This window comes from Notothenia rossii (genome assembly GCF_949606895.1).
Source record: "Notothenia rossii genome assembly, chromosome: 6".
Taxonomy (NCBI): Eukaryota; Metazoa; Chordata; class Actinopteri; order Perciformes; family Nototheniidae; genus Notothenia; species Notothenia rossii.
Genome location: NC_136909.1, coordinates 71,252,265 through 71,269,550, shown reverse-complemented (window position 1 = coordinate 71,269,550; position 17,286 = coordinate 71,252,265). Strand labels below are relative to the sequence as shown.

Genomic DNA, 17,286 nt, shown 5'->3' with positions numbered 1-17,286 from the left:
AGTGGTTTCAGAATCAGATCAACAGCTTGTTTATGAAAACAGTCTTTCTGTAGTAACTATCCTGCCATCTCTCTATCGCTGCCATTTAACATCTACCATGCTCCCACTTATAGCTGTGTTAACTGTGTTTTCATTTCCCTCAGCCTTCCTCCCGTGGAACATTACATTATTTTGAATTGATATCAGAATGCAAAATCAATTGAGAGTTGATATGGGTATCATTTCCCTGTCTGTAATGTTGCTACCTTATGGTTGTTGGACTAAGTGGTGACTGTAAGAGCATATTAAGGAGTGACAAACTGCTAATTGTTTCATAAAGCCATATGACTCCTTGAATGTATGGAGCCACTTTTGCTGTTGAGATTTTGTTATTTTAAAAAGATCACCTGCACTACATTAAAGCAAATACACTTTTGAACAGATGGAATTATGCTTAATTGAGGAAGATGATGATGGAAACCAAAAAATATGTTTTTAAGCACATCTTAATTGAGGATAATCATCGTTGTGACATGACAGATGAGAGGATACTCACCGGCTGTAATACTAATAGTAGTTCATTCAGAGGGTTGGTGATGTTGGTGCCAAAGATTATGAACCCAGAGCTGATTCCAGCAGAGTGGAGAGCTTTATCCAAACTGAAACACATGGAAATACTTAAACACGTGTACTTAGGTCCAGATTTACACATAGCAGAACAGAAAAATGTTGGTTGATTTTGTGCCGTACTGCCTGCCTTTTGAATTGTTGTGTTATGACTTACTTTGAAATGAACAGGGCAACAGTGAACAGCAGGGCAACCAGAATAAAGAAAATGCCCAGCGTTATCTGCAGAAAAAGCAAAAAAAACAATCCATTACAGCAGTGATTATGTTCCCCCAACAAACGAACAGGGATCATAATGAGCCCAATGACTGAACAACAGGGATAAAGGAAGAGGTATGGCCGCTCAATTAATCGTATTTTAATCGCAATTACGATTTTGGCTTGCAACGATTATGAAAACAACATAATCAAAATAAAACTATTATTATTTTTTTTTTTTAATATATATATATTTTTTTATTGTTTTTTCAGTTGAATTATACTTAAAGTTAATGGTAATCAACTGTTAAAAACATACTGTTCACATTTTTTTTTTCAATAAATGGATGTTTTCAAAGTCGATGGATAATCGTTTTTAATAATCGTTATATCAATTATTGACCCAAATAATCAAGATTATGATTTTTGCCATAAACGAGCAGCCCTAGGAAGAGGTATGTTTACAAAGGCATTTACAGGGTCAGCAAATATAACCTTTCTTCCATGTCTTTTGTCAAGGAGAGACCATATGGCACAGTTTGGAACTGCTGCCTGAAGGGACAGGGGGGTGGGGGGGGGCAATGGCACGGTCCACACAGAGCAGGGAGGGGGACACCAGGGAGGCGCAAGGTGGGTGGCAGCCAAAAAGGCAATAAAGCTCATCAACTGCTCGCCTTCAGGGGGGGGTGGGGCTTCATAGCTAAAATACATTATATTTTATCCTGTACCAGCCATAGGGAACTTAAAAACAGGTGAACAGAATATGTAGTACACTTTAAATATATGTTTCAGTGACACATAGCACAATGTCTAAAGAAAAACTATCTTCCAAACAAATTAGCTAAGAACAAACATTACTTGATTGTAGTTAAGCATCAATTACAATCAAGGAACGGATAATCAACACACACTTTGTTTTAATTTTGATATTGTCTTGATATAAATACAATTTAAAAAGTCATTTGGCTAGACAAAGGAAAATATAGTCATTAAATGTACTGATTAAACTGGCCTCATCTTCTTAATCCAAAAAAACGAATGGAAAAAGAAGAGATATCTTTGTCATGCAAAAACAGTTTGGCTATTAAAATGGAAAATGCAAAGACCAAAGCTATGATTTATGAAAAATGACATTTTGTTATGGTCCCATCCAAAACACAGTAGCTATTTTTCTGGGGTCCAAGCTGTTTTGAACTGTAGATATCTGCATGTTCAAGAAGTCATTTTCGCCCACCACCAGAGTTGATATGAAAAGGACAGCATGTGTCGGAGGAATGGTGGTGCAACTGCTCTGGAGAAATCACAATCATTTGGCTTATCACTCTACACCAGTGCCTGAGAATACAGTAAATACATCTCCCAACTCATTACTGTTCAAATTTGGGTCTGGGGACTGTCATTAGCAGCAACCCCTCGGTTAAAGACAAACTGTTACAGACACTGGTTTAAAATGTTTGTGCATACCTGCAGTGCAATCAAATACTGGGAAATGAATAGCAGTGGGAGGAAAATGTGAACCAGGAGCATGATGTTACAATTGTTCCTGTCCATAACACAGATAAATCCCAAAAATAGTGTTAAAATGAATAGTTTGGCTTGTCAATGCCTTTACTTCTTGTATGAACGGACAAAAAGAACGCATGCTATTCTGCTCAGATAGTTGCAATGCACCTAAATGAGCGCTGGGTGTTGTGTGGTGAGTCATTGAAGTAGCATGTCGTCGAATTTAACAGCTAAAGCAGTAAGTGTGTGAGGAGAAAAATATTATTTTTGTCAGAAAGATCCAAACAGGTAAGATACAGTACAACACATTAAAAGGAAAATAAATGACTGACCCACCGACATCACATTCAAGCAGATATGATCAGCCTTTATTCTGTTATTCAAAGATTGGTCAAGACAGTCTCTCTGGGTTATTTAAAAATTAAATTGGGTATTTTTTGTTAAATAAAAAATTCTAATCTGTTGTTTACGCCAAAACCACTACAAAGATGCTAATAATCACAGCTGGTGCATCATGGTAACCAGGTGGTTAGGGATGAGGATACAGATTTCTTCTTTTACAGTACTTTGCAAATTGGCTCTGTTTAACGAGTCTCTAGGATGTACCTGTTCTACAATCTAGATGTTTAAAGATGCACTAACTACTGCAAGAGACTGTATAGAATATCAGTATAAACTTGATCAATATGAAATATGCTGAAAGGATTTTTGCCTGGACTAGGCCAGTGGATATAGATATGAAGGTAGTACTGCTTTTTAACTTTAAAGCAAGTGTTGTTATAAACCAGCTCCTATCCCACCCCCTTTTGCAACTTTTAAATATGGGCACAATGATATTCAAATTGCATTTATAAAAAGGTCCAGGTATGGGTTGGCCCAACCCAAAAAAGTTGTTTTGGATGATCCCAGGGGAACCGTGAGATCTCGCCTGTGAAATGTGAGACTCCCTGAGAGACTTCAGAGTAAATTAGGTGAGGAGACTACCCGTGGGAATCGTGTAAATATGCGGTTGTGTAAAGTAGAACTAAAAGTGAATCTAGAGCAGTCCAGGTTAGAACTTGAGCACAAAGAAGAAGTTAAGGAGGAAGATTTTGAAGTTGGCGGAAAAACGAACAACGGCATGATACGTGACTTAACATGAATCCTTAAATTACACAACTATAGTGAAGAAACACAACATTAGCTTTGGTTTATTGTGCAGCCTTAACCTACCTCTGATCAATAACACAACAGTGCCAATTAAAACAAGGCAACAACACATAAAGTCCATCCAATATTCATGTGCAGACAATCAAATACAGTTCATACAAGACATATATTTCACTTCTGTTAAATGGACCCAATTTCATTATGTAGACTCACCTTCAAAGGTCTGAGAGCACTGCCCACTTTAGTGCAGCAGTTCCTCTCTGCGATGTCAAGGTGTCTCCCCCTGCGCCGGAGGACCTGCAGTTTGCCCTCCAGCTCCTGCAGGTTCGCTCTGTCCCTTGAGGAGAGAGGACGTCCGTCTTCACACTGACAAAACACAGACACACAACCAAACATGTCAATTAATACATATTTAAAGGAAAACCAATGGGTAATTATATTTATGGTATTATCTGTTGTAGTTGGAGTGTCTGGTGTGGATAATGTTGAACTGTACAAGATATGTTCAATACATTTCAATAAGAAATATATAATAAATAATAAGGTATAAAGGTTCAGTTATAACAAATCTCATTTTCTTTTTACCTATCATTTCAGAAAATAAAGTGTTAAATATATATAGCGAAGGAATGACGATTGCACTGTGAGAAATGTTGTTTTGTGTTTAGCTTCACGTTGACCCTGGCAACTAATAGCAACACATAGACCTGTGTATGTGTTTCCCTGTTTGTGCTGCCTTCATTTGAAAGGGGGGGGGGGGGGGGGGGTTGATAAGCACAATGCAAAGCATCGGTGAGTGCACGCAAGACAGGGACACTGCAGACGGATGAAGCAGAGGGAATGATGCATGTTTACCTCTATAAACGCATGACTAGACACTCATCATACACAGTGCAGAGGAGAATCAGCATTGTTCAAATATTTTGGGATGTTTGCTATTAATAAATCTGCTTATGATCTATTCATCTTCACTTCTAGGTTTTGTTCAATGAAGTGATCGTATGACTTATGTCACTATTGCAGTATGTGCCATCTGAGATACCAACCTTGGATTTCAGCTTTTCTATCTGATGCTCGACATCATCAATGTCCTCTGTGTTCTCCAGGCGTTCGTACACCACACTCCGTGTGCCTTTTATCAGATTCAAAGGCAGTACAGACATACCGTATGCCTGAAAACAAGAGCAAAACTACTATTATAATCACACAGTAGTGTCAGAGTGGAGTGGCACATATGGCACATGCACCCACCCACACATATTTACGCCTGTTTGATGACAAACCATCACAATGCAGGAAACATGACAAATGTGTAAGCAAACAAACACAGGATATCGTACAGTTACTGGCCTGCTGGACCATGTCATTTTTGGTTGAGGAAAAAGGATTAAAATGGTGGAATCTATAATTGTGCTGAGGTTTATTGGTGAATTTGCTGCAACCATTTTGTGTGGAAGTCACTGCCTCATATCGCTGTGATGCAATTTACAGCTTAACAGTGCCCCCATGTGACAGCACTATCCTCTATCCAGGATTTAATCACATTTTTATAAGTGGAATTTTAGAGAGAGGTATCTGGGTTAAAGGAGGGGCATCGAGGGGTCATCAATGTTGAATGACATGCATTGAAATGAAATGTTATTTTTTGAAGATAAACGCTTAAATAATAAACAATGGTTACCAGGCATACACAGAACATCAAAGCAGTGACAGCGAAGAGAGACACAGAGAGAATATGTGCACGAAAGTCAAAAGACATGTTCAGCTTTCAGTGGGAGGGATGTTGAACTTCAATTAAACTGAGGGAAACAGTATAATGAATCAAAATGAAAATAAAAGCAACAGGCCTGTGCTTTCTTGCTCTCCCTGCGCTGCCTTGCCTTAACCAACTTCAAGAAGTGCCATTTTACGACTTGACAATAAAACAAAGTGGCCCTCTGTGCAGAGACACTTCCAGCCCTGTCACTGTCCTCTTTATTCTATTTTTCAAGTGCTGTAATGTCAGAGCCTATATTTTTCTAAAACAACTTTTACTAGTTTCTGAGTGTTAGGAAGCATTAAGAGAGTCGCATGGGATACTAAGTCAGGCTTTACTATTATTAGTCTCTGCAGTGGATCTCTGCTACGGGCGAGTGTCGCCTCCTGCAATGAATCATGGAGCTCTTAAGGCCGGAGCATGTCCCGAATATCAAACACACTCATAAAAGGAAAACCTGTCCCAGATCCCAAGAGAAACATTTCCCTTTGCTCAAATGTGCAACTACATGGGAAAAATATAAAGGAAAACCCATGGGTGTCCCTATGCTGGGGTGCACATTGTTAGTTGACATATAATCATGCTTGGACATTTAGAGTTATTTAAAAACCCACTGTAGTCAATAATTACCAGATATAGCTTGTATTGGAGTAGTGTGGATTGGTGTGTGTGTGACTCGACGAGTGTGCAGGTTGAGAGGGGATATAGTGGCTGAAATCACTCAGTGAGAGTCATGTGACTGCTGAGTGGGAAGAGGGAAGACTAGATGGACATAGGTCTCTTACACAAGCCTCCTCAGTGTTGCTCTTTATTCTAGTGGGGGTGGAGTGAAAAGGGAAGAGGATGGAGAGAGGCTTTCCAAACGTTATCAAAACCTTTAGCTTAAGAGGTCATTCTAGTACAGGGGTCGGCAACCCCTGTGCCACTGGTTACGGTGCCGCGTGCCGGCACACTAAGAATAAGTGGAATAAGTGTGCAAAATATTTAAATTGTATTTTCGGATCCTGAACGAGACCGCCGCCAGAGCGCGTCTCCTACCTGCAGAAGGAAGCCATGCACGCAACGCAGCCCCGCTCTCTTTATCTCCAGGTGACTTTCTGCCGCTTTCCTCCGTGGTGCAGTGCTGATCGTTTCACCATGGAGGAAAGCACTTCACTAATTGCAGTACCCATAAGGAGCTGTACAAATGCCGCAGTTTTTGCGTGGCTGTGTATTTAGTTGAAAGCCCAGTGGCGATCTGCTCATCTCTCATCGAAATAATATGCTACAAAGGGGCGGACTGGCCATCTTGTGTGTTCAACGTTCCTGTCGGCTCCCGGCAGAAGCAACAAGCTTCAGGTTCAATAACCCACTTTAGCTTAAATGACTGGAGAGAGGCGAGCTCCTCTTGGGAGGCCGTTGCATTTATTTAGCTGTTCTTCTGTTTCACAAAATACATCACAGACCTCTGTTTTTCTGCTGCCTCGTTTCACTTCCAGAAACATACACACGCTCGCTCACTGTCGCTCTACCATCCACAGCAAACATGCACAAGCCACACCCCTCTCTCTCTCTCTCTCTTAAAGAGACAGCGATCTCATCTCACTCTGCATGACCCTAATATCATAACATGTGTGTTCTGGAGAATCACAGAACGGACGAACGTCCTTATTGTTATGCCGTTTAAACCAATTATTTAAATGTGTTTGTTAAATTCGGCATCATGTAAGTTGCGCTGACAGGTCCACACACTGCGAGGCTTCCCCACCCTCCTGCTGATAGTTGACGAGCGTCAAGCTCCTCAACCCCCCCCCCCCCCCCGTTGATAATTCTCGATCGTTGGCACGCTGATAACATTTCTTTTTTTAAATGGCACTTCCGATCAAAAAGGTTGCCGACCCCTGATCTAGTATTATGTACTAAGTATGTTAATAGAGGTAAAATAGAGCTAACAATGGATGCTTTAGTAGTGTGTATTCTTGTATGACTGAGCTTCAAACTCGTGTTTCCTGCCGTATCCTTCCAGCAGCTGTGTTACTAAATCTCATCTGCCTATATAACCTTTGAGACATAGTGTAGTCAGTTTAGTAATAAGGAATACTATGGTTTGTCAGTGACCAATGAAAAGACTGGCACACATTTTGAGTCAGTAAATAACTTGGACCTATGTTGATCCCCCCCCCCCTTTCACATGGGGTGGCTGTGTGTAAACGAAAGGTTTGAATTAACGGAAGCAATTTTACCAATTTTTCTACAGTTGAAAAATCAAACTATGTCCCGGTTCTGAAAAGGCCTTCCATGCTTCTCGAACCTTAAGTGCGCTCTTTTGGGTTTCTAAAGACATTGTACCAAGTTTGACCTATGACCTCTTCTTTAATTACAGTAATTGCAGTAAGATTAATGATCCATTACAATCCGTGGTGTGCTAATCATAAAGTCATTGCACATGTGAGCCTTTGATAAAAAAACAAACAAGAAACCTTCCAGAAAACCATGGATTTGGACACCGGAATACATCACTACAGGTAAGGTCACTTTACAAGGGCCTTGGTAAAGCACTTCCAAGAAAAACAGCTTGGTGTGCCAGTGGAGTGGGACTGCGTGCGCAACCAGGCAATCAAATGTGTGATTAACAATTGATTGAAGCAGACGTCAAGCTCCAACTTGTATTTTAATAATAGGGTGACCTTGTTTTGCAGTTGCATTTTCCACTGTCCAACTTTTCAAACCACATATTTTAGCATCAAAACAGTAAGGAGGTGGGAAAATAGTAAAGGCTAACTTCAACTTGATATGATTGGATGCCTGGACCAAGAGTAATACTGACGTGCTGTGTGACTTGACGCATTGCGCTGAATGGTTTTAGAACATTTAAGGTTTATTTGTGTCTTAAAAACATTCCAAAAACAAGACACGCGGCACAAGAAAGGAGCGCATGCCATGTACGCTCTACCATGAAAATTGTGTTTATGAATCCTGAATGACCTCAATGTGACCACATATCAAAAGTTGGGGATTTTTAGCCACCTCAGAATGTTATTGTGATTGTCATGTTCACTTTTTTTAAACCTTCCCTTTCAGGCAATTGTATTTTGCTTTTTGAAAGTTTTGAAAACTAGAGATTAAACAATTCTACTGCAGTGAAACTTTCATACCATGTTTCATTTGAAATCCAATGTCTAACTTCAGTAGAAAAGTGCTAAAGAAATATAAATTATATAAATGAAATGTAAATATTAAATATTGCATCTAAGGATTTGATAGTTCTAGAGTAATACATTTGAATGACACCCTCTGATTCACTCAGAGACAACATCTTCCCAGGTCAATCTCAGGACCTCTGATTAGATCTACAGACATTCATCTTCCCAACTTCAGATCAGCATCTGCCGGCTGGCAATTTAAGAGAAAGAGACAGGTAGGCCCACGGGAGAGAGAGATGTGAGAGTCATACGCTGACCTAGCTTTTAAATAAAGTGAAAGGACTTCACATAATGCACCACCTTTAGGTTTCAGGTAAAATCTGATCACAATACAGAAGGAATATGCATGTAAACATCCCAGGTGAATAAATGTACTATATTATAGATAGGCATTGTCAAGTTACTTACTCATCACCATTAAAACATGACAGCCTCATTATTAAGTGACAAAGGCTTTCATCACAAATCCAATACAAAGCGTATAACTATTCAAATTATTTAAGGGACAACCTATTCATTTATGTTACCTGCTATTGCTCAAAGTGATTGACAGGTGCTAAATAATTAGTTATAAAACCACACACCAACTGTAACAGTTTAGTGACTAAACATGCCTTTATTTTTAAGTCACAGTCAGATAATGCTTTTGAAAAATGTAATATTTCTGTATACTTTAATTAATTTGTAGTCCTTATCTATTATAGGTTGAAAGTGCAGGGATGAAAACTCTGATGACTAACACAGTATGTTAATTATATAGAGTGGAAAAATAAATCTATGTATTTTATCTGGAGTTAGAGTATAATTATAGTATTATCTCCTCTAAGGCTGAGCTCTAATTGATGAACTGTAATAACAGTATAACACTGTAACACTGTAACAGACAACAAGCTAATTGTATTATTAGTGGTGAATTGATTATCTATGATACTTTTCCCAATAGAAATATTTAGTATTCAAACTGTTAAAATAATGTGTTAAGTTTAGCAAAAGCCTAGTCAAATCAAAACAGTGTCACATTTATTTTACATCAGGATATCTCTGTTTGATCAAATATGTATTACACAAATATGTTTCTCTTATACTCCTTCTTTCTCATAAGAGAACATGGCATAAAAAGTTCAAAAGGATGTCAAAGTTGTTTCACTTTGTATTCATTTTAAGTGCACTGGGCTGCACTGATATATACTGTTTACATCACTGAGTTTTTTGCATTAGGTGAAGATGGCAAGTTCTGTACGCGAGTCGTGATAAATTAGCACAGGAGTCATGGACAACATTTCCGCTGCTTATAGTACCTGTCACTGAGATTCCATTAAGTTAATCAGGCTTAATAGTAACACATAATAAAAAATAATCAATCAAACAGCTCTTTGCAAATATGGGTAGGCTGCAACTAAAAAGACTTTCGCCTCTTGAAGACAGAGGAGAGAGGAAAAAAGCTAGGTGAAAGGACACAAAGTGAGATAAAGAGAGTTTCTGCACTTGTTTCTGTGACAATAACGGCCCGTCCACACTACAGCTTCGACAGCTTCAAAAACGGTTTCCAACGCGTCTGCCCATTCACTTTGAATGGGGTGACGTCACGTTGCCTCGCTTTCCGCCGAACTGAATTGTGGGTAGCAGAACAGAGCTTTCCTGGCGTTTCAGGCTGCAAAAGTTGAGCAATGTTCAACTTTTGAAGCTTCTGAAGCTTCTGAAGCTTCTGAAGCTTTCGGTGGAAGCGTCAGTCAATTAAATCATATGCCAGTACAAGCTCTAGCCAATCAAACCGCTGCTTGTGTGTCAGGGGCGGGAGATTCATGTGATTGGTTGTTGGTCGAGCTTCAGACACGCCCGCCGGCAAGCTTTTTTTGAAGCTGTAGTGTGGACGGGCCGTAAGGGAGTGGCAGACGCTGTTGTCGCCCCAAAGGCTTGATTTATTCGACTGACTTCATCAAAACAAGTAAAATCAAAAACAAAGTCACACCGGGTGTTTTGACTTCTACAGGGCTTTTGCAGAGTCAATATCAACAAGGGGTCAGTGCAAAATCTGAGAACACTTCCAACATGCACTGGGTAATTATGCACCCTTTAGAGAACAGTGGATACATCCCAATGGAGATGGATTGCATGTCCTTAAGCGAGACTCGTTCTACAACCTACTTGTCTCGGTTGCGTATTATTCATTAGGAGTTCCACACTCAATTGTTGTGCGATTTGTCAAATAGGACTCCTTGAGCTCCACAGAAACTGGATAGATTGGGGTTGGCTGTTACTTTTACTCTCACTCTCTGGGTCTATACAGGAACACTTTATTTTTGGTATTTCTATCCAGTAGGCACTTTTCTGTGTAACTTCCACAATGGCACCAGTGCCCCCACCCACAGGGAATATTCACAGTCTATTCACCAAGATAACAGCTATGAAAAATGGACAGCATTAAGAAGTGTTACAGCAGTCAATTTTTCTGATATAGGAAAAAAATTGAAAAAGCGAAGAATGCTGAGGGAATCAAAATATAGGCATATATTAATGGCCATTGAGGTGGATCTATATATATATATATATATATATATATTTATAAATAGACGGCTGATAAGTGGTAGATAAGCCGGTGAAGGGTGCACAACATTCATCATGCAAAAGCCTCGGGCGCTCAGGTGAAAGACAGCGGTCTGAGTAATTTGAGCAATTGAATGCCAGAGCTCTAACATCACAAGGCATTACAAATACTGAAAGGCCACTCCATCACCAGGTACATCTCAACCCAGAAGGTGAGAAACCAATTGTACAGGAAAAACTTTAAGAAACTGCACTGCACCTTAAGTACATTTTTGGCAAAAACATGCTTTTTTTGCCCCGACAACTCCACTTCGGATAATGTAAGTTAAATGAATCTTTCTTAATACTTTAAACACTTGATGAGTCTTGATACACAGATGTTCTATTGAGCTACTGGGCTGGCAACGTTTTTGGAAAACATCCCATTGGATGATTTGACTTCAACACTTGTCTCAGGTCCCAACTCACCGTGTAAGTGATCACTGCCAACATGCCAATCAAGGTCAAGGAGCTGATGGAGAAAGAGAGAGCGGGTAGACCATCTGCAGGTAAAAGAACGACAGGAAATCCATTAGAGATGTGTCCTTGTCCTCTGAAAGAAATATCAAAGGAGTCTTTACTGAATGCATAATCTATCAAGAGCCTTTTGTACTGTGTTCACTTTGGCCCTATGTCAGTCAGGTGTGGCTTTGTTGTCAGTTCTAAAGATGCTTCTGAAATAACATTGACGCACTTCTGTACACAGAGCAATGGGAACATTCTGGTGGAAATAATTTAGATAGATAATATAGGTAGGTTGATTCTGATTAAAAAGATTATAAAATACTAATTAAAATCCTTAGAAAAGTCTTTGAGATATCCTAAAATATTGTGTGTGAATAAGGGTGGACACTCCACTCTGAAGAAGGTCCTTTTAGTGTTCATGTGAGGTGGTACTCAGCATGTGAACAGTTGTATGTTCTCTGTGGCCCTGGAGAGGCTTTGTCTTAGGAGAAGACCTTGATGATGTCATAGTGATATTATCGGGGCCATCCCAGTGCGAGTATGATGTACGAATTTACTAGATGAGGAGGATCTTTTGGGGCATTGTTAACCATGTAGGATCCAGGGAGGAGAGCAGGGTATCATTTTATTTGCTGCTTACATTTTAATGATTCTTTTTTAAATCTCTGTGTTGGTAGTCCCTGGGTTACCTCTTTAAATTGTTGCAGAATTCATTAAACCTCTGCAAAGGCAGTAATGGTAGCTAGATATCCTTGAGGTAGGTGCGAAAAGTATTTTTATTTTGGTGTACTGATCTCTGAAATTATGTCTTGAATGTAATCACGGAGCCTCAAGAATTGCGAAAGAAAATTCATCTCCTCAAACAAAATAACAAGACATTCAAAAATTAATAGTTTTGCATCTTTTCTTGCCAAGAAAACAACCCATCTGGAACTGCAAAGAAATCACCTTCCTGCTAATGTTCTTTCAGTGAAAACTCCCGGGATTGGTTTACTTGAAGGCAATTGGGAGGAATATTATTCACAAGGACAAAGAGAAGGAATCGTCTTGGTATTCTGCTCTTGGGTTTTAAATCCGCCGTTAATGAAAGCACAGTAGCAAAGTCTTCCTCTGGAGACACATATGGTCCACTTTTTTGTCATCATTGCCATTTCATACATTGATCATGATGGGTAACAGCTGGGTCTTTCAATGTATATAGGCAGAGATGATGTGTGTCACCTTTGATTGAGGCAGAAAGGGGACCACCCATCAGGCAAGGGCAACAGTAGGTGTCACACCAGCTGTCAGAGTTGGAGTTGTAGGACAGGGATTGATGGAGGGACTGATTGCTTCAATCCCCTGTCAAGCTCCCACCTGTTATAGGGCTCCACGCAAAAAGATACACAGTTGTCCCTTTATAGATATCCTGCATCCTCACAGCAGCATCTTCATCGCGCCCGGGCCACCTGTCATCACGGCCATAGGTGGCTCCCTGCTTGCCTTTCTCCTTGACAGCGGCGTTTGATTGAAAATATTAAGTCCGTATTCAGGGCATGTATACTTTGTGTTGTTTATAACATTTACCGCTTTCTTTTAGAGGCATTTCACACGCAGCGGAACAAAGAGGTGGAAAATGGAGATAAATTATATGCCTGCTTCCTATTGTATTGTATGCAAAAAGGAAAACTTTTAAGTCTGACAGCTGGGCTGAACATTAACATTTGAATACATTTCCTATTCCCGAGTGTTTCACTGCGATTTTTTTTGCCATTGTTTAGTCGTGAGCTTTGTAAAATAGACAATAGCTCCTTGTTCTGCATGGAGGACATTCTGTTCGTGAACTCGGCACAAAGCAAAGGATAGATGTTTGCTGCCACTCTTCTTGGTCGCCTTGAGCAGATTTTCCGGGGATTATACAGAGGGAATATGGTGTATTATCGGCGGGGCTTCCACATTTGAACAGCTTTGAATCCAGCAGCAAAGAGGTGCTCTTATCTGACGCTGCGTATAGCCCTTCAGGCTTGTGTGCATGCTTGTACAAAGATGTGTTAATTAAGGAGCTCCTTTAGCACGGGCCCATACTGTGTAATGATAGAATTATCAAAACAAGTCAAATGAAGCTTTACCATCATGGGATAGGATAACATTTACTGCAGAAATGACCACATATTGCCAAAAAAGAGCATGTGGAGGCCTTTAGCAAAGTTGAGAAAATTGAGAGCCATAATTCGTTGTTCCCTGTGTGGGTAAAGATGTAAAATCATTTAAAGAAAATAGGGTCAGATACTATCTTGTATTTAAGAACATAGTTTGGACATATTTTAGCTTTAATCCCACAGTTGAGGGACACTTTGAGGGACAGCAGGAAATGTCAAACGATTCATCAAGATGAGATCAGCAGCGTCACGTCAGCCCCCTCACTAGGCATCTGTCAACTGAAGCCTCAAATGCATTTAAAATAAACGAATGGCCTCTATTTTTAGCCATGCTATTTTAAAACACGAGTTAGCAAAACACAAACGTTGCACTATGTTTTGTGTATGTCCAGAAATTATAACCAAAAGGATCCTTGGCATGCCAGGTTTTATAAATGTATACATTTACCATTAATAAGGTATGATTAGAACTATAGTTCATTTCCAAACTAAATTTCAACCCCAATTCTCAACATGGACTACAAACTCCAGGACCAGAGAAAGGTTGGATACTCTTTGTGGCATGGGAGATGTCTTCTTCAAACCAAGAAGAGCTCATACAGGAAAACACAGAACAACTTGGGGCTTATATTGCATTCCTATGGTTATCTTCTGTATGGGGGTTGAGGAGAGAAAGAAACACTGCTAGAAATAATTGATGTGTTTAAGATTTGCTCAAAACACATAGGATATACAGTACACGTTCATATTTCACGGTCAGTGTGAGTTTATGTGTTCTTTTCTCACTGATAATGAGCACACGCAGTTATTCTTGCCCAAGTACGTTTACAAGTGAAAGTTGGACTCCCACCCACTCTACTCCAACCTTGAGGCATGGCCCGGAAATGCAAGAGTGTAGTTTCTGCTGTTGAACAACAATAACAGCTACTGATCTAAAGAACATCTAGGCTTCATTGGAACATTGAGTATAAAAAAGGTAACGCACACCAGTGAATCACACTGCCGCTCCATATGCATGTCTTTTTATTCGGATGATGTTCCGGCCCCAAGGCCTCTTTCAAAAATGATTGTTGATCCTGAAGAAAGCCCGAGGGCCGAGACATCGTCTGAATAAAAGAGACCTGCCAGTACGGAGTGTACATCACCGGAGCAGTGTAAGTTGGAGCCATTAAAGAAAGAGATGTAAGGGTCTTAATGAACCAGCGTTGCAAAGCAGTCAGCAGGGTTACGGGGCAAAAGTGCCTTTCCTTTACTCAATTAACCCCCCCATCTGGAGAGGGGAAAGGATGAGGAATTAGAAAGGAGGATGATCCTCACATTTCCTCCTCCGCAGCCGAGCTATTTCCCGTGCCAAGGGAGGAAGGTTAGGGAGAGCATGTAGGGGTCCACTATTGAGCCGAGGACAGGCAGATGGTTCAACTTCCTCCTTGATCCCCAGATGGCAAAAGGCCAGAAGACTGTTAGGAGTCCATATTTGGCAATGCTCCGTTTAACTAGTGAAGATGGGAAGGAGGGATCACACAGTCAACCATCATTACCAGATGATTATAACTGGCAAATTGAATTTCTTACTGCACTTTGAAATTGAGGCTATAAAGTCACTTTTTATTGCTGGTAAAGTGAATTGATGGAGGAATCCAAAGCATGTAATTGACAATAACATTTGTGAGTCTCATGTTCGGTAGTTTCTTAAATAGACTACGAGTTGTTAAGCCCAAACGCATTGTTGACATCAGTATCACCCCCTGTGATACTTGACGAATAAATCCAGCAAGATGAATGTTTAAATAATTACCAATCAACGTAAGAAGTGTGGTGGTGAACATGAATAAATAAACACATGATGTAACAAGTTTATTTTATCTAACATGCAGTTAGCTGACACGTTGAAGAATAAGATTAATTAGGGTAATAAAGCTGTGGCATGAGTTTAATTTTTTCAAATTCAACTCACCTAACCCAATATGCCCTTTCTTTTGCCAACTTGTTTTTTTCGTCTGCTATGTCAACCCATCTCAAATGTGCTCCCCATTAAAACTATAGACTTTACACCGTTCAATGTGGCTGGAATAAAATATGAAAAAGAAAAAGAAGCAAGAAAGTATACGGTTAGAAGAATAGTGGGATCGCTAAATGTTACTTTGAACTAATAAATGTATCTGATAACACAATAAATAAAGGAAAGACAATCTGATGAAGTCGCTGTAACAACAACTGTAAAAGGGTGAAGAATTCCAAAAAGAGGCTGGACTTACGGCTACTCCCAAGCTCTTCAAAAAGGTATTGTACTTTCTCCCATTGGGTGGAATTCTGACCAGGTGGGGGCTCAAGTGGAACGAAGGCTCTGAAAGCAACAAAAGAATAATTTAGCAGAAGTAACGACCAGTGCATAAGAGTAACTCCTTGGATGTATATATCATTACAATTATATCATTTTCTGTGCAAAATACAATGATACTGCCCCTGGTACAATATGTTTACAGCAGACAAATACAAATATATAAAAAGGATATTATCCACTTTGATACTGCACTTGAAAACAAGATGAACCTCTTTTCTTCATTTTCACTTTATTGTGAAAATAAGATCTATGTTTATTCCTATTACTATTCACTATGTATTAAGAGTCTTCAATATTTAGCACAACCAAACATGATTGACATGGCTTGTTTAAAGTCAGCAATTCTTTGCAAAGATGTCTTGATATTTGTTCCCGATAAACGTATACAATCATGTTCCACCAAACACCTTTTACCCATTTCTTCGAAGAGGTAGATGACCTTCTCAAGATTCCCAGTATTAATTTGTTCAAGCAAAAAGAGGGAAAGGTTCACCAGTATTGATACAGAATGATATATACATATATATATATATATATATATATATATATATAAATATATATATATATATATATATATTTATATTTTATTCTGAAATGGTTTTCCTTTAATCATGAATCCTTCTTGACAGACAGCAGAGACATATGATTCTCTCTGAAGTTACAAGGATTCTTTGAGGAAATTCAAAAACTGGTCCTTCAAAAAATAAAAAGCCTTCACCAGGGGAGGTAAAAGACATGAAATTACCATCTCTAAGACTTCTCTTTGCCTTACATGCAAAAAGAAAAAGGTCAATAGCTTTTATCTGCCCCACTATCATGTTGCTACCCTCAGGGCTCCACACTTAATAGTTTCCTTTAGGCCATGCCATGTGTCATTTTTCATTCTAGGAAAGCACACCTCATAAAAGTGACCTTAGCTGTGACGAAACTCTCTACAACTTTGTCTGCAGTGAAATGTAACTTTTGCAAACTCTAAGGGGTATTTTCTAACAAACAGAAACATTCAGAGTCATTAATGCTTTTGTCTATTCATCATGCATAGTGTTCGAGCATTCAGAAGTTCTCGTAGCATCGCCACTCTAAAACCTTGAAAACAATAACATTATGTAATGATTTTGATTCTTTATGTATTTATTTTTGTTTCAGTTGAAACAGAAAAGAAAATCATTCTAATTTAAAACCGATGAGATGCAGGCAGGCGCGCGGCTTGTTTACATGTAGGTAATAGAGGCATTAGTATTACATTGAAAATGTTTCATAACAAGTTAAAAGTGTCTTGTAATAACTTTAACACAAATAACAAGAAAGGGTAGGGTCCTAATGTTAAACAAAATTACTTGCAGTGGCAAAATTAAAATTAAAATA

General features: G+C 39.3%; 1 protein-coding gene across 1 annotated transcript in view; it reads right to left on the bottom strand.

Annotated features, from left to right (window-relative positions):
* The window catches only part of lmbrd1 (LMBR1 domain containing 1), a 49,768-nt gene that overhangs the window by 16,142 nt on the left and 16,340 nt on the right, over window positions 1–17,286 (bottom strand). The window contains exons 6-11 of the mRNA XM_079687291.1: window positions 15,836–15,924; window positions 11,407–11,480; window positions 4,503–4,628; window positions 3,670–3,822; window positions 764–828; window positions 536–638 (exon numbers count right to left, since the gene is read on the bottom strand). Of these exons, the coding sequence (XP_079543417.1) occupies window positions 536–638; window positions 764–828; window positions 3,670–3,822; window positions 4,503–4,628; window positions 11,407–11,480; window positions 15,836–15,924 (610 nt within the window). The remainder of the gene's footprint in view (window positions 1–535; window positions 639–763; window positions 829–3,669; window positions 3,823–4,502; window positions 4,629–11,406; window positions 11,481–15,835; window positions 15,925–17,286) is intronic.